Below are 18932 nucleotides of genomic sequence, written 5' to 3'. Positions count from 1 at the left end.
TCCTTCCCTTCTTGTCATTCTTCCAACAAAGATTTATGGAACACCTTCTGGGTGCCAGGCTCTGGGAACACAAGAACAGGTGAGGTCCCAGGCCTGGGGCAGCTCACAGGAGGAGAGTCCCAGGACCCTACCTCTTTATGCCACTGTGTCACTGTGGGATACTATCTTTGTTTAAAGGATATTGCGTTTGTTGCTGTTCCCCACTCCCCAACCCTTCCAGTCCACTTGCTGCTATAGTTTGAATCCTGATACTGAGTTCTCAGATGTTCTCTTGCCTTCACTCTTTTTTTTTTTTTTGAGATAGGGTCTTGCTGTGTTACCCAGGCTGGGGTGCAGTGGTGCAATCACAGCTCACTGCCTCAACCTCCCAAGCTCGGGTGTGGTGGTTCACGCCTGTCATCCCAGCACTTTGGGAGGCCGAGGTAGGAGGATCATTTGAGGCCAAGAATTTGACACCAGCCTGGGCAACATGGTGAGACCCTGTCTCTATTATATATATACATATATATATATATATATATATATATTTTTTCTTTTTTAAAAAAAGCTTTTAAAAATAAAATTTTCTTCAATGTTTTAAAACCACATTAATACATTTATATAAATTCAATATCTTTATTTTCTTTTTATGTACTTTAAGTGCCCGACTAGGCAATTTTTGACTTCAGCAAGCAAAACCCCTTCCAAGTAATTTTTTTTTTTTTTCTTCCTGAGACAGGGTCTCATTCTGTCATCTAGGCTGAAGTGCAGTAGCATGATCATGGCTCACAGCAGCCTCAACCTCCTGCTGGGCTCAAGTTATCCTCCCACCTCAGCTTCCTGAGTAGCTGGGACTACAGGAGCACGCCACCACACCCAGCTACATTTTGTATTTTTTGCAGAGATAGGGTTTCACCATGTTGCCCAGGCTGGTCTTGAACTCCTAAGCTCAAGTGATCTGCCCTCCTTGACCTCCTCAAGTGTGGGATTACAGGTGTGAGCTACGGTGCCCAACCCCAAGTAACTTTTCAAAAGTCTTATAAATCTAACACATGAAAAATTTAAATATAGCAAATCTCAAGATTTCTTAAACATTCCAGCATTGTTTGCAAATTTATTCAAATTCTCTCACATCTTTCCATTTAAAATCCTAAGTCTAAAAATCAACTGCCTGTTTTAAGTTGGAATCACAGCTGATCTGTCAAATAATCGGAAACGTCAAATTCTCTGAAAAGTGACACTTTAAACTCCAAATACAGAAAGGATCTCTAATCTTAACCCCAGAGTACTGACACTTTGGGTTTCATTTCACTATAAACTCTCCTGTGGCTGAAAACGGCCTCACCCTATAAATAATCCCAGGCAGAAAATTCAAGGCTAAATCCTTTAGTTCCAGAGAAAGGTCAAATTCCACCTGTGGCGCCGACATCTTGGTACAGAAGAAAAAGTTTCTGTTTTCAAAGGGAGTAATAACTTATTAAAACAAAAGCGATCGTTAAATATTTGTTTTGTGTTGTTTCAATTTAAAATGGAAATCCAGTGTTGTCCATGTGCCTGCTAATTGAACAGACTGAGCTGAGAACACAATCAGAATGTTGCTGTTATTTGAACAAGCCCAGCTGATGGGAGGTTCTCAAAGGCCAACTATTATTTTATTTCCCCAGCCCTGGGATGAAAACCTCAGCCTCCCCTGACTTTTATGACTTGTCTTAGGTAACAGGTGTCCTTCCTTCTCTCTGAGCCTCTCAACACAATCTCAGTTCAACAATGAGAATGGCCCAGGCCATATGACATCCACATTTCCAGGCTGGAACTTCCATTCTTCCAGGGAGGGCCTGCCACAGGGGCACCAGCACTTCCTCCCTATTTCCTGGAGGAGGAAGGACTGGGGTGCTGGGGACAGAGGTGAAATAAGGGAGGCCAGGGCCTTATGAGCCTACATTGGCTCTGTGCCCTCTGGGTCCCCACAGGGTTGAGTGGGGAAGGAGACTGCTCCCACCTGTAGTCTTGGCCACTTATTCCTCTGCAGCCCTAGGGATGTGGGGTGAGAGGGGACTTTCAGTTTCTCTGTGCTGGGACCTCTCTGCCCCTCTGTCAAGGCCTTTTGGACAAACCCTAGACACCCCATTCTGGCTTCCTCTCCTGCATGGCTCATTTGTCTCTTTTTCCACATCTGTAAGCATCAGGCAAACTTAGTCTTTTTTTTTTTTTTTTTGGTGACAGATCTCACTTTGTCACCCAGGTTGGAATGCAGCGGCTCAATCATAGCTCACTGCAGCCTCAAACTTCTGGGCTCCAGTGGTTCTCCTGCCTCAACGTCTCCCAAATCACTGGGACTACAGGTGTGTGCCATCACAGCCAGGTGTGAACCTGGCTGATTTTTAAAAACTTTTTGTAGAGATAGGGTCTTGCTATGTTGCCCAGGCTGGTCTCAAACTCCTGGGTTCAAGCAATACTCCCACCTTGGCTTCCATTAGTTAAAAGGGAGGATGGAATGCTCCAGGTGGAAGCAATACTAGATGTGTGTGTTCTATCCTCCATTTTAACCCAGAAACTTCCATTCTTTTCTGTAACAGTAACTCCCAGAGTTACTTAGTTTCAATTTTCTATTTAAGCAGATTGATTTCCTGCTACTAGTTCATTCTTTCCATATTGTCCCTATTTACCAGTTTTTATTTGGTTGTATCTGTTGTCTGTATATTTCAATCAAGAGGTCTTTCAAGAGCCCATTGGCAGTTGTTGTGCTAAGAAGTGGCTTGGAACAGGGGGTGGGGGGCAAACGATGTCTGCCAGGCCATGTAGCTTCAAGATAAACCCTTCTCCAACCCAACTGCCAGCCAGAAACTTTGTTTTAGAAATTCTAGAGGAACCACTGCTCGTAAGTATGAATCTCTGCAAGTCTGCAAATGTCAATTTGTTGTGTGTGTGTGTGTTTTTGTTGTTATTTATTTATTTATTTATTTATTTGAGACAGTGTCTTGCTGTCACCCAGGCTGGAGTACAGTGGCACAATCATGGCTCACTGCAGCCTCCAACGCCTGGGCTCAAGCGATCCTCCTGCCTCAGCCTCTGTAGCAGGTAGAACTGTAGGTGTGCACCACTACACCTGGCTAATTTTTTATAGAGAATCAAATTGCAGGGATTACAGGCACGAGCCACTGTATTGGGCCAGTCTGTCATCTTCACACTCATTTCTCTGACTAGCTCTGTGGCCTTGGTTAATTTACTGAGCTGTTTCGAGCCTGAGTTTCTCATTTGTAAAATGGGGACCTTAATTCCACCCTCAGAGGACCACTGTGGGGCAATACCAAGCATGACTGCTCAACACATTACTTCCCTTTCTTCCTCTCGCCAAAATGTTCCTGTACTTTCTTTCCTTCAGGTAGATGCAGGTGATCTTTGCTTGCTGCCTCAGCACCCTAGATATGTGGTGACCCAGACCCTGTCCCTGCAGAGCTGGACAGAGGTGGAAGCAAGCCTGGCACCCAGACATCTGAATGTCCTGCCATCCTTTTTGTGGGAGGGTCCAAGCGCTGAGAGCCCCTCTGCTGTCTGCCCTGATGGTGACAACAGGTACCGTCAAGTCTCTCTGGTGGTCACATTTTCTAGCCTTGCAGACAAGATGACGAGCATCTCTGCAGGGCTGCAGCTGGTGCAGGGATCTGACTTGACGCAGTCCCTTACATCAGGGGAAAAAAGATAAGGTACAGTCACCTCTCACTTCAGTAAAGGGTGTCACGCTCCAGTGCCTTCCAGTGAGCAGGCATCTTGACATTTCGTGTGATGGGACTTGCTCATGATGGAATGTGCTGCTGCCCTCTGGATTAGAAAGGCCACACGCCAGCCAGGGAGGCCTTCCCCATTGTGAGTGAAGGACTGAAAGGCTTGGTGGCAGGACAACCAAAGTGGCGGGGGGTAGGGGCACAAAGGGGGCCAGCCATGAATGAGTGAGTGTTTGTAGAAAATAAAGAAGTAAATCTTGGTATTGAGTCAACAGATTGGTGCTTCTAGGTACTGTGATGATGAGCGTGTGAGATTAGAAAGGCGCGCTGAAATCAACTGTGCATCTGCAGACAGGGGACCACTAGGTACTCACTGCAAAGGATGGAGTAGCTTGAGCCAGGGGTTTGAGAACCAGCATGGGCAACACAGGGAGACCTTGGCTCTACAAAATAATCAATCAGCTGGGTGTGATGGTGTGCACCTGTAGTTCCAGCTACTTGGGAGGCTGAGGCAGGAGGATCATATGAACCCAAAAGTTGGAGGTTGCAGTGAGCCGAGATAGTACCACTGCACTCCAGCTTGGGTGACAGAGGGAGACCTTGTCTCAAAAGCAAAAAAAAGAAAAAAAAAAAAAAAATTCAAGTAGATCCATATTGAAATGGAAAGATGCTTACTTTACATCTTGTAGAGTAAAAAAGAAGCAACATGTACAATATGACTCTTTTATGTAAAACTGATTGCGTGTCTGTGTGTGTCTGTGTGTGTGTGTGTGCAGAGAGGTGGCTGGAAGGACATTCATCACAACGTTAGCCACGGCTGGCACTGATGGTGGGATTTCAGGTTATTTTGTGCTTTTCTGTCTCATTTCCATTTGTTATAATGAGCATATATAATTTTTAGAGCCCCCAAGCGCTATTTTCATTTAAATGAAAAGAGCAGACTCTTTCTGTACTTTGCATTATCTCCTAAGGAAATCATCCACTTCCACTCCCGCCAGTTGGAACTGCTGGGATGCTGATAATAGGGCTTCTCTCACAGGCTGCGTGAGGGTGAAATTCACATCTGAAGGCACAGGCTCGGTGCCCAGGTCTAACGTAAGCTGACTGGCAACGCTTTCCTCTAAAAGAGGAAGAGTGGGGCTGGGTGGGGTGGGAAGGGCTGAGTCACTGACTCGGTCTCGAAGCCTGCATCTTAGTATTTAGTGGCTGAGACCAGGGCTGCTGCACTGGGCCACGCCGGGGTCCTATTCAGAGTATAGTATATGCGATCCCCAGACATTTGGGGAATGGCACTGTGACTGCACCTGGGTGCCACAGTGGCTTCCTGTGATGCCAGGCTCAGAGGTGAAGACACCAGCTTGCCTTCCTTACTTAAGTAATGGAGACAAGGTCAGACACGGTGGCTCACGCCTGTAATCCCAACACTTTGGGAGGCCGAGGAGGAAGGATCGCTTGAGCCCAGGAGTTCAAGACCAGCCTGGGCAACATGGCGAGACCCCTCCCGCCTCTATAAAAAATAAAAAAATTAGCTGGGTGTAGCGGTGCATGCCTGTAGTCCCAGCTACTTGAGAGACTGAAGTGGGAGGAGTGCTTGGGCCTGGGAGTTTGCACGACTACAGTGAGCCATGACTACGCCACTGAACTCCAGCCCGGACAACGGAGTGAGATCCTGTTTCAAAAACAAAAAAAAGTAGCGGAGACTCTTCACCTTACCTTATTGACCTTGAGGACGGCGGGGGTTGGAGGGATTTCCCAAGATGAAGAAGGTGATAGGACCTGAGGCAGAGTCCAGGGCCTGGTGGAGGCTCAACAAATAGTCATTTGTTCCCCTGAATGATGAGAAATTCTCCAGGTGGACAAGGTGGGAATCAGGCGTGTAGAGACAAAGGAGATAAAGCTGCACATCTGGGTAACGGCAATGAAGGCAGGATAGAGAAAAGCAGGCGAGCGGCAACTTTTTCACAGGCATGGATTTGTCTACATTAAAATAGGTTTCTTGAAACATCATTTTTGGAAATGCCTTCACAGAATGAAACACAAATGTATTGCTGGTATACACAACTCCAGTATATAGAAAGGTGTCCCCTCCCCGTCCCAACCCCTGCCACAAATGGCTGCCAGACTCCCTAGGTGGACACAGCCACCAGCTCACACGGGTCAGCAATGCGTGCTGATACTGGACACCTTTCCAGGAAGCCACTCCAAAGACAGCAGCATTTCAAAATGCTTTTTGCTGTTGCAGTCTCAGCTAGGATCTTGGCCCTCAAGGAATGGATTTGACAATGTGCAACCCTAGACTTGTGTGAATAAAATAGACCAGAGGAGAAGGAGATAGGGTCTTAGAGCATTAGAGATACTATTCTTCTGACATGGGCTTCTAAGAAAAACTTAGATGGTAGCAAAGAATCAGAAATTCTATTGTCAGCAGAGAAGCTCCCTCATTGAAGAAAAAATGGGCGGATGATTGCACTTGTTAGATATTAGTAATCAGAGCTAGTGCTTCTATAGTACGCTTCCTGTTCTAAGAACCCTGCATACATGGGCTTCTGTAGTCCTCACTCCCATTTTACAGATGAAGAAACTTTGCAGGGTTGACTTGCCCAAGGTCACACATCAGCAGAGAAGCCACTTCACTGGGGGCAGCAACAACTATCGGTGTACGTCCTGGTTTATGCAGTGTCTCTCAAATGCCACATCTGATTCCTACGCTTGCCCTGAGCGACACATGTGTACAAATAGGGAAATGGTAGCTCAGAAACAGGGAGGGGCCTTGCTCAAAGCTTCATGGTTAATGAGGAAACCAGGATGCCAGATCTTGTGCTTTTTTTTTTTTTCCTTTGTAAACTCAGGGGTCTGTGAGTTCTTTAGGAACAAGATTTTCTGTTTTCAATGTGATAATCTTGAAAACAAAAAAGCGAAAAACCCATTGGCAATGACAATTTGCAATCTGAAGGACGTTTTAGGGGAACAGGCGTTGGTTTTTTAGTTGTCTTTGCGGTACTTTTGGGTCTGCAGAGATGGAAAATGGAAAAGGGGTTTGCTTGTTCCCAAATAGAACAATGAGTTTTACCAGGCCCTTTCGCTTGGTGATAATGTATTTTAAAAATCCATTTTCTGTTCAAATTTATTTCAGTCTGTTTTTGATATGACTTGAATTAAAAGAAGAAGAAAAAAAAAAACTCTTCAGGTGATGTCCCAGAAGTGGAGCTAAAAGCAGAGCTTTCTGGGTTGGAGGTGGTTGCTAAGGAGTCCTTCCGTTCAGGTGGGATCAGGCTGCAGCTGTGATGGTTTCACACCGAGGCCGGCAGGATCGTGCCCAACTGAGCTTTCTTATGAAGTGGCCCCACAGGCCTCAGAGCAGCCAGACCAGCCGGACAGTGGAGGCGCCAAGCACCATCCATGGCGGAACAAACCCTGGCAGTCACAAGAGAAGCGGAAGCTTCTGGTGGCAGAGGGAGGAGGCAGAAGCTCTGACACCCAGGGGAAGCTCCCCAACTGCTGCCATTTTGCACAGGCCACAAAATACGGCAAGGAAGGCCAGGGATGAGCTAGAAAGAGGGATTTTCGTGAATCCTGAGAGAAGGCTGACAGCCATCAGAAAGGTGCAAGTTCCTATCATTTCATTTCAAATTCCCTAAATTGTCATCTTTTGAAGTGAACTTTCCATGTGCAGGCCTTTTTACCATTTCACAAAAGCGCTTCTTGTAAGTTATGTGTGTTGATCCATTTGGGCACCGAGCGCAGATGAGAAGGTCGAGGCCCGGAGACTTTGCGCTCCAGGGCTGTGCGGCTGGTTCTGTCTCCAGCAACACAGCTCTGACAGCCAGCGGGAGTATGCTTTATTAGTTTTATTTTTATAGGGTAAAAAAGCATAATTGAGAAGTAGCTAAGTCCCTAAACGACACTCATGGAAAGCCGTGGTAGTTCCACAGTGAGCCCATAACAAAGCCACTGCCATTTGCCTCGTAGCAGTTTAATGAAATGGCAAACAGCACCCAGGAGGAAATGAACAGTGCCATAGGTTGGAAACTGAAACCTGCACATTCGTGGCAAATGTCACTGCATTTACAGGGAGAGAAAAAAAACCCCACATGACTCTTCTTTGTATGTTAAGGACTTTTTATTTTCAGGCCCTTTCAGAGGAATCAATTCCTTTAAACCTTTGTAAAATGCCACAGGAGCCAAGGTTAAGCAATGCTCTTAACTTAGGAACTGACCCTCTCCAGGCAGTCTCCAAAGTAGATTACCTCGAAATCTCAAAGAGGTAGTTCTACAAGAGGAGCCTTTGAAGAAGCCAATCCTGTTTTCCATTGTTTTGCTTTCACACAAGTTGAACTTGAACTCTTACCTTTCTTCATTTATAACAACCAAAATCCACCTTAAAAAATTAAAGGCTGGGTGCGGTGGCTCATGCCTGTAATCCCAGCATTTAGGGAGGCCGAGGTGGATGGATCACCTGAGGTCAGGAGTTCGAGACCAGCCTGACCAATATGGTGAAACCCCATCTCTACTAAAAATAGAAAAATTAGCCAGGTGTAGTGGCGGGTGCCTGTAATCCCAGCTACTTGGGAGGCTGAGGATGCAGTGAGATCGCACCACTGCACTCCAGCTTGGGTGACAGGGCGAGACTCTATCCAAAAAAAAAAAAAAAAAAAAAAAAAAAATTGCAAGTAATGGCTTCTGTGGAAGCAAATCTTGATTTAGGGGCACACAATCTCAGACTCCACCCGCTCGGGATAGACAAACAGGAAAGCCTGACGCTCGCTGGGGACCACACTTGTGGCTGCCCACACTGCTCTGTAGTTGCCAAGAGGGTGGGAAGTAGAGACAACAAAGAACATGAAATGAAGCTCTTTGTCATCGCCATCTCGGATGGTGGACTCCTGACTGGGAGAGGCTGGTGGCCGGCTGCTGCCAGCTCACTCCCCCACAACTGCAATTCCTCTTTCCCCGTCACACTGCTATTTCTAAACATCGGCACTGTAATCAGAATGATTTCCATGAAAACAAAAGCTCATTTTCCTAACTTGCGCTCCAATGCGTATGTCGTTAGAGGCCTGAGATCAGAGTCTGGTGGTTTTCCTGTTTCAACCTGACTTTCTGTCCCTAGGGTATATAAATAACCTACTCCTAAGTTTGCTCCTCAAATGACAATCAGTTTTATTTCATGAGTTATGGTGTCCAAATGAGTTAATTTGCTTTTGTCACCGTCTGAGTCAAAATAGGCCACCTGCAGGCCGCATGCAAAATTTAGAAACTGGATAGACGATTTAAGCCTCAAAAATGCAAATGATTTTTTTTAGGTGCACACAGGAGAGGACGGATCTGGGGTGTGGTCAGCAGATGACCAGCCGTGGCCTTGAAGGTCTCTGCAGCTTTCCAGTCTCTGCAGCTGCGGGACGAGGGTGAAGTCCCCTATTTGCTCTGCTCAGCCTCTCTGTTGAGTATTTAAGAAATCCTGATTCTCCGTGTTCTGCCAGGGAGGATACTGCAGAAAGGTGGACTGGTGTGGCCATTATTTCAGCATCTTCACCATGTACGGGCCTTGTAATCTGTAGCCGATCTTTCTATAATAATTCCTGGTGCCGACCCCTGCAGAAAAATTGAAGTAAAAAAAGGAGCATTCACTTTAGTAATTCTCAAAAGTCGGCATGTGCTTCCCTCAGCCTTATACCCTTCCCCCACCCAGAGACCAAATTCTCTCCCACATAAAATCTCAGTTTAATAAGTTTGGAACATTATTACTTTGAATTCAGGCTGCATTAAAATACAGAAACTGCTAAGTGGAGAGAAGTTACTCTCTTTCTCTGATTTTTAACGTAAGCTCAGGGTATGTGACACACACACTCACAGGCAACAGCAAATGTGCTCACCCGTATGTTGGAGCCTGTGTATTCACTATCCTACAGGCAGCCCCAAGCACTACCGTAGGTGCTACAGGTGAACGGGAAGAGGTAGATTTACTGTCTGAGCTGCCTATGCTTCAGATGAGGTCAAACGATGGATGGTTTCCCAGAAGTTTTAAAGAGAGAAGAGTGGGGCGGTGGGGGGGAAATGGAATCTCCACTCAAGTAGCGAAGGTATCTTCACCCAGTAGCGAAGGTACACTTGTGGCTACTGTCAGAAGTGTTGGGAGCATACAAGGCTTAACAGGAAAAAGTGTTTTCCTCATTAGTTGGTGTCAAAGAAGCAGGTTTGCTGGAATGGCCCTGGCTCATGAAGTGTGGTTTGTGAAGAGAAGTGTAGCTTTTTCACACCAAGCAACTGTCCAGTTCTCTGTTGACACCAACTGGGTGTTCTACAATTTAACTCAATTTGAACACTACCTACACTGATGAGCACAAGGCCCCCTAGTTCCGAGCTCAGTCCAGATACTGCCCTACAACTTCAGACACCAATTGCAAGCAGAGGGTCTGCAGGTTGCCTACAACTGCTGTCCGACTGGGCTACAAATGGAGGGTTCCTACAAGCCCCTCTTCAGATTTGATAATTTGTCATAATGGCTCATAGAGCTCAGGGCAACATTTACTTACGTTTACCAGTTTATTCCAGGATATGATAAAACACAAGTGAATGGCCAGGTGAAGAGGCACACAGGGTGAGGTCTGGGAGGGTCCTGAGCACAGGACTGTCTGTCCCCACTGTGCTGGGGTGCACCATGCTCCCAGAAAGTGGATGTGTTTGCCAAAATGAAAAGTTCTCTCAACGCCATCTTTTAGGGATTTTTATGGAGTTTCACCGTGTAGGTATGATCAATTACTAACTCCATTTCCAGCTCCCTTGCCTCCCTGGAGGATGAAGGGTGGGGCTGAAAGTCCAACCCTCTCATCATAGCTTGATCTTTCTGGTGACAGGTCCCCACCCTGAAGCCCACCAAGAGTCACCAGATTAGAACAAAAGATGCCCCCCCCCCGAACCCCTACAGCTCAGGAAATTACAAGGGTTTTAGAAGCTCTATGTCAGGAACCAGGAACAGAGACCAAATTATATTTTTTATGATATCTCAGCATTCAAGGAACATGAACTAGTTGAAGTTGGTACGAAAGGTCTATTACCCCTGCATATTGGACGCATTCCTCAAAGAGCCCGGCTGTCTGTATCTGGGAGTGAGACAGCTGAGGCTGGGCGGGGAGAGCTATCAGCAGCACCTGCCGCAGGCACTCCCTCGCTCCCTCTCTGCATGTCCCTGCACTGGGCTTTGGAAAAGTGCATCTCCTGATTCTTCTCTAGCTCGCTGGCTGCTCTTCCTCAGTCTCCTTTGCTGGTTCCTCCTCGTATCCCTAACTGAAATCACTGCAATATGCAGCTCTTCTGTGCACGTGCTTCCTGTGACACTGAGCATAAACCTGCGTATATACTGGTGACCCCTAAATCTGTCACTCAGAGCCTCAGATTCGTCCACAGGTGCTGCACGACCCACCTGAATGTCTAAATCGGCATGGGAGGTGTAGCAAGTCAAAAACTCAACTCCTGGTGCCCCGCCCCCACAAGCTCCCTCCCTCAGGAAGCTCCCTCTCTGTAAATGGCCACTCCACTGCCAGTTGTTCAGGCCAACTGATTCCCATCTTTCTGTCAAATTCCAAAGCAAGAGACTTGAAAAAAATGAAAGAGGAAGGCCTGAGGCTACAGGGGTGGGGACAGGATTCTAGGGAGCAGGAAAAACAAATGTGAAAGCCCTGAGATGGGCGTGCCTTCGTCCTTACTCAAGGAACAAAGAGGCACCATCATGCAGGTCTCCTAAGGAATCTGGCTTTTATTCTGAGTGGGATGGAAGAACGAGAGGATGCTGGTCAAAGGAGGGACACGATCTGACTGCTGTTTTGAGAACAGAATGAAGGCTCCAGGAGGGCAGGGGTTTTGTTTTGTTCACTGTAGAGCTGCCAGTACCCAGAGCGATGCCTGGCACATGTGAGGTACATGGTCAATATTTGCTCACTGAATGGATATGTGACCAAGGGCAGAAACAGGGAGACCAGGTAGGAATCGATGACAATAATCCAAGTGGGAGATGGTGGTGGCTCAGGCTGAGTCACAGTGGTGAAAAGTAGCCGGAGCCTGGGCACATGTGGAAGGCAGAGTGAAAAGAATCTGCCGATGGATGTGGGGTGTGACAGGGGCCAAGGTGACGCCAAGGTATTTAGCCTGAGTAAAGGAAGAGTCTGGAGAAATAGGAGCCACTGTTGCCTGGGAGTGAGGAGATGGTGGGAAGAGCTGCAAGGGGAATCAGGAGTGGGGCTCCAGTCAGGCTGCATGTGGAATGGCTGCTAGACATTCATGCCAAGATGCTGAACACTGATTTTGGAAGTGTTTCTTGTTCTTAAAGAGACACAGGGAGTGCTATGGGTTAGGTATTTGTCTGCTCTGAAACTCATGTTGAAAACTTAATCCCTATTACTGAGAGGTGGGGCTATGAAGAGGTGACTAGAGTGTGAGGGCTCTGCTCTCATGAAAGGATTAATCTATTCATGGACTAATAGGATAATGAGTTCTGGTGGTTTTACAACAAGAGGAACAGGGTACTGAGCTGGCATGTGCAGCCCTGCCACTGTGTGATGCCATGTGCCACCCTGTGCCACCGCAGGACTCCACAGAAAGTCCCCACCCTCAGGAAGGCCCTCACAAGATCCAGCCCTTCAACCTTGGACTTTTCAGCCTCCAAAACTGTAAGAAATAAACTCCTTTTCAGGTATTCTGTTAAAAGCAATTGAAAATGGACTTAGAGAGGGAGGGTCTCTTTTCCTGGATGTTGCTTTGCAAGGTAATTTCGGACTGGGGCAGTTGTCTTGCAAGGGGCTGAAGTGGCTGATGCAGAGTGAGAAGGCATAGCCACCTAGCTTCTTTTGGAAACTGTTGAACCCTAAATTAACCAGTCCCAGAGCTTCTCTATATATTTCTTATGAAATATTTTCCATTTGGTTTAAGCCATTTTGAGGATATTTTTGATTTTAAGTATACAGCTCGGTGTTGCTCAATACATTCACATTGTGGTACAACCATCACCCATCCGTCTCCAGAACTCTCTATCTTGTAAAGCTGAAACTCCGCACTCACTAAACATCAACCCTATGGGCCCCTTCCAGCCCCGGACAACCCCCATTCTACTTTCTGTCTGCATGAATTTGACTCCTGTAGATGCCACATGGAAGTGGAATTATGCAGTATTTGTCCTTTATAACTGGCTTATTTCACTGAGCACAATGTCTTCAAGGTTCATGCACGTTGGGTACAAGCCACTGAGCTGAGTTTTCTGTGACTTGTAACTAAAAATATGTAGCATAACTGACAAGTAAGCTTGAGGACAGGAAGAGAAAAACAAACGAGGTCAAGCCACTATTTAAAATCAGAATTCAGAGTAATTCTGAACACACTGCTCTCCTGCTTAGAATCACTAATGATGGGTCCCAAGATAAAGCTGAAATTCCTTAGCCTGATCCACAAAGTCTTTCCTGCCCAGACTCTTTGACTTCAGTTCCTGGCACAGTTGACTAGGTCCAGAATCAGCAAACCAGGCCTGGCATCACCACCCGGGCTCAGCCACTGCCTCTGGGCGCTTCCCTCAGCAGCCGCCCACTCTGTCTACAAGGGCACTCCCAGCCACCCTCCCACTCATCCCCGAGGTCCCACCAGGAGACTTTTGCAGATACTTCCCCTATCTACAAAGCCAGAATTCACAGCACCCTCTCTCCAGGCTGGCTGTGTGCCTTAATTAGAGTTCCATTGTTTTAGTAATCACACTGCACAGGTCTGTCTCCCTCCCTAGGATGTCAGCTCTTTCAAGTCAATGGCTTCTATCATCAGTGTCTGGCATATAAGCAAGATGCAATAAATGTTTGCAGATCTCTCATATGCTGGTCAGCTATTCTTATGTTGTGTATATACAAAGAAATGTGTTCCTGGAGGATGTACGTGGAAAAAAAAAAAATGGCTCTATGTTGGGTGTTGGGAAATGGAAATGATTCAATGTACAAGAGCTGAAGGGCAGGACAACTTCTTAACCTAGGTACAAATTTCCTACCTTGTTAGCTGAGAGATTAAGAGGCACCTTCCTGACTTATATTATTATCTCTATCTAACAAAAACTGCCCCAAATCTTTCAGAACTATTTCTGGCTTTTTATATTTCTACTTTACTTTTACAAAACAGATACTGTTTTCCATGGACTTAAAACAATGTATCTTGGAGAATGTCAAACACACAAAAGTGCAGAAGACAGTGCACTGAACCTCCCTGCACCTATCACTCAGCTTTAGCAGGGACAATTCACCTACGAGACCTCTTTTTTTTTTTTTTGACATGGAGTCTTGTCGCCCAGGCTGGAGTGCAATGGCACGGTCTTAGCTCACTGCAACCTCCGCCTCCCACCCAGGAGACTTCTAAGCTTCGAGCTTTCTACTCACGTGAACTTAGAAAACATCTCTAACATTTCCTTTTGGTTCTGCTCAGCTCAGTTCTTGGAGACATGTTTAGTTTTGCTCTTTTATATGTCCTCTGTCAAATGAAAATGATGGCCTAATTTTCAGAAGGAAGATGTGTAATTGTTGGTCCAAGAGCTTCACTTCCAAAAATATGCATCAACCTATATTTGTCTACCATAAATGGCTGCAGAGGTGAGAGAGAAGAGTTCCTTACATCTAACACAGGACCAGACAGTCCTTGGATAACCAGAAAGTTCAACAATCAAGAGTGCCCTGATTTCTTAGGCATGCTGGTTGAAAGAGTTGCTTTACTGGGGTACATCTAAGCATTTCTCATCATGATTCCCACGGAGCTACAGGCTCCTTGGGCCTTCTACTTTTTCCTTTCGACAGGAGGTGTGCCCTAGAAACGATTACCACCTTGGGCAGGGGCACTCAGGCCTCATGATGGGCCTTTTGGAGGAAAGCTGTGTATTGAAGCTCTTGTCCTTATTTTCAATAAGACGCGGCAGGCCTGAGATGGCGAGCTCAGCCCTGAGATGGAACACTGTCTCTGGGTCCTCTGAGAAGTGCTGGCATCCAGGGGAGGGAGCTTCACCTCTAGCCAGTCTGGACTCTAACCTCTGCTCACCTAAAGAGCTAAATTTCTTTCTGCCTCTTGTTTTTTGAAAGAAAAATTTCCTCCTGTTTCTATAACCTGCAGAACAGGTTGGGAAAGGCATTAGCCCTGCACTTAACTACCAGGGTTGGGGTGAGGGCCTTGCTCTGCTCTGATCCCCTCTCCATGTTCAGCAGGGCTCCCAGAAAGTCCTCTGTCATAGTAACTTTCCTTTTGTTAGCCAGCCAAGAAAAAGCAATCATCCTTCAGAGCTGACGTCAGCCACCCTCCTGGACTGACGTGCAGGCTGCCTGGACCGTCTCCGAGTCCTCAGCCTAACTGCTCTGCCTCCCCTAGAGAAGAGGCGCCCACAGGCTGTATGAGGAGCCAAGTGCTCCACCCGATGGCCTGCATGGGGTTCTGCCAAATCCCTGGGATGGGGAATGAGCAGGAACTCACTCCATGCAGCAGCCTCAGGGTGCCCTGCTACAGAGCCAGCATTAAGAACAGCAGGAGTGGGGAGAGTCCAAATGCAGGCTTTGTTTTGTAGCACTTCAGAAGGCCAAGCAGGGTAGATCACCTGAGCTCAGGAGTTCGAGACCAGCCTGGGCAACATGGCAAAACCCTGTCTCTACTAAAAATACAAAAAATTAGCTGGGTGTGGTGGTGAGTGCCTGTAATCCCGGCTACTTGGGAGGCTGAGGTGTGAGAATTGCTTGAACCTAGGAGGCAGAGGTTGCAGTGAGCTGAGATCGCGCCACTGTACTCCAGCCTGGAGGACACAGTGAGATTGTCTCAAGAAAGAATGGCAGGAGTTGGGGGAGTCCAAACACTGGCTTTGTTTTATCCTCCCAAGTTCTCTCATCTACACCCTGAGCTTTCCTACATGACCTTTTTCCTACTCTGTAGGCAGGATAAATATTTTTATCTTCCCCACTCTACCAGCAATGATGATATGAGTTAGGTGAAAAAAGAATACCTTGCAAAGTGCCTAGAGTGAACAGCTTCTGTGGTGGCCTCCCCTCTGCCTCTGCCCCAGGACATCCACCCCCTTTGGGAGAAGAAAAGCAGCCTGCTTATTTGTACATGAGTTTTACTATATATAAGTTATTAAAATGACTTCCACTGCACACTTTAGATCAATTACAGATAGACCCATGGAAAGGGGTTACATTAAAGGCAGAGGACACTGCTTGCTCTGGGATGGGCTGAGAGGAGTAGAGTCATTCAGCACTCAGTGGGAAAGCCCCTCTCCCAAGGATGACCTCTGGCTACTGCTCCAAGGCGGGCTGGCAAGAGCCCCTGGCCTCCCTGTGAATCTCCAGCCCGGAGGAGACCCAGGGGTACTGCGTCTCTCTGATCCTTTTCTGAACCAAATGTCCTCAAGCCCCTCATGATGAGAAAGAAATCCTCTGCTTTGATTCCATGTCCCTCTCCAAAAGATACGCACCATGTGGCTTAATCTGCTAACTCGAAGGATTTGGGAAAGGGGGGGAATCACAGGCAATGCCTATGCTGGAGCCTGGGCCCCTGGCTACAGGAGCACGCTCATCCTGGGCTGCTCAATGCTCTTTAGTAAAAATGGGAAATCAAATCACACCACCTTAGACTAACCAAAGGCAAAAAAAAAAAAAAAAAAAGAAAGAAAAAAAAATGCGGGGGTCGGGGGGCAACAAACCCAGATGTGTTTTTTTGTTTCTTTGTTTTTGAGACGAAGTCTCACTCTTGTCGCCCAGGCTGGAGTGCAATGGCACAATCTCAGCTCACCGCAACCTCTGCCTCCCAGGTTCAAAGGATTCTCCTGCCTCAGCCTCCAGAGTACCTGGGATTACAGACACCTGCCACCACGCCCAGCTAATTTTTGTATTTTTAGTGAAGACGGGGTTTCAACATGTTGGCCAGGCTGGTCTCGATCTCCTGACCTCAGGTGATTCACGCACCTCGGCCTCCCAACATGCTGGGATTACAGGCCTGGCCACAAACCCAGATGTTTACTTAAATTCTGCTGTGATTCTATTTTAGAGAGAAATTGTAGGGGAAAGAGTGGGGAGATGGAGTAAGCCAGTCTGTGTGGTACTTGAGTTTGTTGAAAACCAACTCTTTGTTCCTCCAAGTTACTGCAGCCTTTTGTTCTAAGGGGATAAATGCAATACCAGAGTAATGTCTTTGGACACTAAAAATAAGTACACCTTTCCTCTAAAAGGGAAAATAAATCACAAATCAAGAGTAGGAAATGAACTTAAGTGCTACCTAGCTTGTGATTCTAATTCCATCTCAAAACAAACAAACAAACAAAAACCACTTGGTAGAAGTTAGAGGGAGATTTAAATACCTGCCAGGCATTGGATTGCTAGAGGCTCTCCATGCACTAATTTCTTTAAAATGTAACAAGATTGCAATTATTGTCTTAGGAGAAAGGTGAGTTTCAGAATGGGTCATAACTCAAGGCCACAGGATAGGGAAGTAGTACTGTAACTGAGACCCAGCCTGCCCGATCCCATGGCCCAGAGCGTTTCTAATGCGCCTGGCACCTATGTGATGGGGTAGGCCCACCCAACTCCCCCGACTCTGGTCTTGAGTCAGAGTGGGTAAGCACATCCCTTCTTTTCTGGTAAAGAAAGGACTTACCATTTGTCTTAATCACCTCACCTCCTGTATCTGTGTCCAGTTTTTCAATGTCCTTTGATAACTCATTAGATGAAACAAACATGGTGGCTATTTCCATTTTTAACAATATGGCTTAGTAAGAAACTGAAGAATAAATCACAGAAAAGGATCTGATAACAGGCAATAAGAAACTCTGTAAACAGATTCAGCTTACAAATGTGAGAATGGGAAGGGGGAAACTTTTCAGTAACAACTTGGTAAACTGCAGTCACCATTTCTAAAATGACAAGCACTACAACACAGAGTTTGGAGGAAAACAACAAAGAAGGCTCAATGATGGAAGCTAGAGCAGGGCAGAAGAGTCAGGAGTATTTAAGCTTAGCGAACAGATGACTTCAGGCTTGATTATGGCAGACAAAATTAAGAATAATGCTCCAGCCAAAGTCAATGAAAATATTGCGACAAAATTTAAAATGTTTCTGCTAGGAAAATATCAGAGACTGTTAAGAGCTCTTAATTGTCAGGTCAAGAATAAGGAGAAAATGTGAGCTTCCAGAAGGGAGTAAAGTGTTTGTGTCTCAGGGTGTGTGATCTAGGAAGGGCAGCTGAGATACCGGGGGCGCGGGGGCGGTGTCTCGTGGCCACCAGAAACAGAGAAGAGGTCATACCACTCCCCCAGCGCCCTGCTGTTTAGGAGGTGTGGAAGCAACTCTGCCTCTCAGTAACACCTCGAGGAGGCTTGAAGAGATGGAACATAGGTCTGAATTCAGAGCCTGGCACAGACAGGGACCCAAACATAGCACCCTCTCTTCTGGATTGTATTCTGAAAGGCTCTGAATTGGGAGGAGGGACTGGTGTGGTAGGGATAGGAATCTTCTAGATAAACTACAGTCTTGGTCCTAGACAACTATGACTCTGAGATGCCTGGCTAAAGGAAACAGGTCTTCCTTGGAGGAAGCGAGCATCACCTAGGTCTTCGAGTATTCCCGAAAGCAAATTCTCATATCAAATGCCCAGCAAATGATGAGGTGCACTTTGAGACAGGACATGACAAGAAACAGCAGAAACTCCAGATGTAACATCACTAGACACAGACTGCAAACAGGTATGCTTACTATGTTCAATGTCTGAAAACAACTGGAAACATTAAAACATGACATCACAGAATGGAAAAAGATACCAGAAATTTAGGAAATGTTAAAGTGTGGGACCAATGCATCAATGGATGGGTCTAGCAGATCAGACAGAGCTAAATCAGTAACCTGAAAGATTAAGTCAGAAGAAATTATGGACAACAAAGCAACATTGGTGGGGAAGAGGGTATTAGACACAGTGGATCCAATAAATAGGTCTAAAGTATGTTTAACTGGAGTCCTAGGAAGAGAGGTGAGGGAGAATGGGAAAGAATCAATATGCATGTGTTAGAGGCTGCAAATCACACAGAACTGATTTTAAAACCCAGTTCACTGATTAAAGAAGCCCAAGGAAGCCCAAACGGGAAATCCATACCTAGAAATATCCTAGTAAAACTAGAGAAAAACCAAGACAGTGAAGACAGTCTGAAAGAATAAAAATAATATATTTTTTAAAAAAAAACTACAGAAGTAGCCT

At 46.3% G+C, this 18932-nt stretch overlaps 1 protein-coding gene across 2 annotated transcripts in view; it reads right to left on the bottom strand.

Annotated features, from left to right (window-relative positions):
• Positions 1 to 7797: 7797 nt before the first annotated feature.
• ELP3 (elongator acetyltransferase complex subunit 3) overlaps positions 7798 to 18932 on the bottom strand; it is a 104696-nt gene continuing 93561 nt past the window's right edge. For both annotated transcript variants that reach the window (XM_007962016.3, XM_073018018.1), the window contains exon 15: positions 7798 to 9293. In XM_007962016.3, the coding sequence (XP_007960207.1) occupies positions 9217 to 9293 (77 nt within the window). In that variant the 3' untranslated portion in view covers positions 7798 to 9216. The remainder of the gene's footprint in view (positions 9294 to 18932) is intronic.

This window comes from Chlorocebus sabaeus, chromosome 8 (assembly GCF_047675955.1).
Source record: "Chlorocebus sabaeus isolate Y175 chromosome 8, mChlSab1.0.hap1, whole genome shotgun sequence".
Classification (NCBI taxonomy): Eukaryota; Metazoa; Chordata; class Mammalia; order Primates; family Cercopithecidae; genus Chlorocebus; species Chlorocebus sabaeus.
The sequence above is the reverse complement of the archived record's forward strand: the minus strand, read 5'-3'. Positions and strand labels throughout refer to the sequence as shown.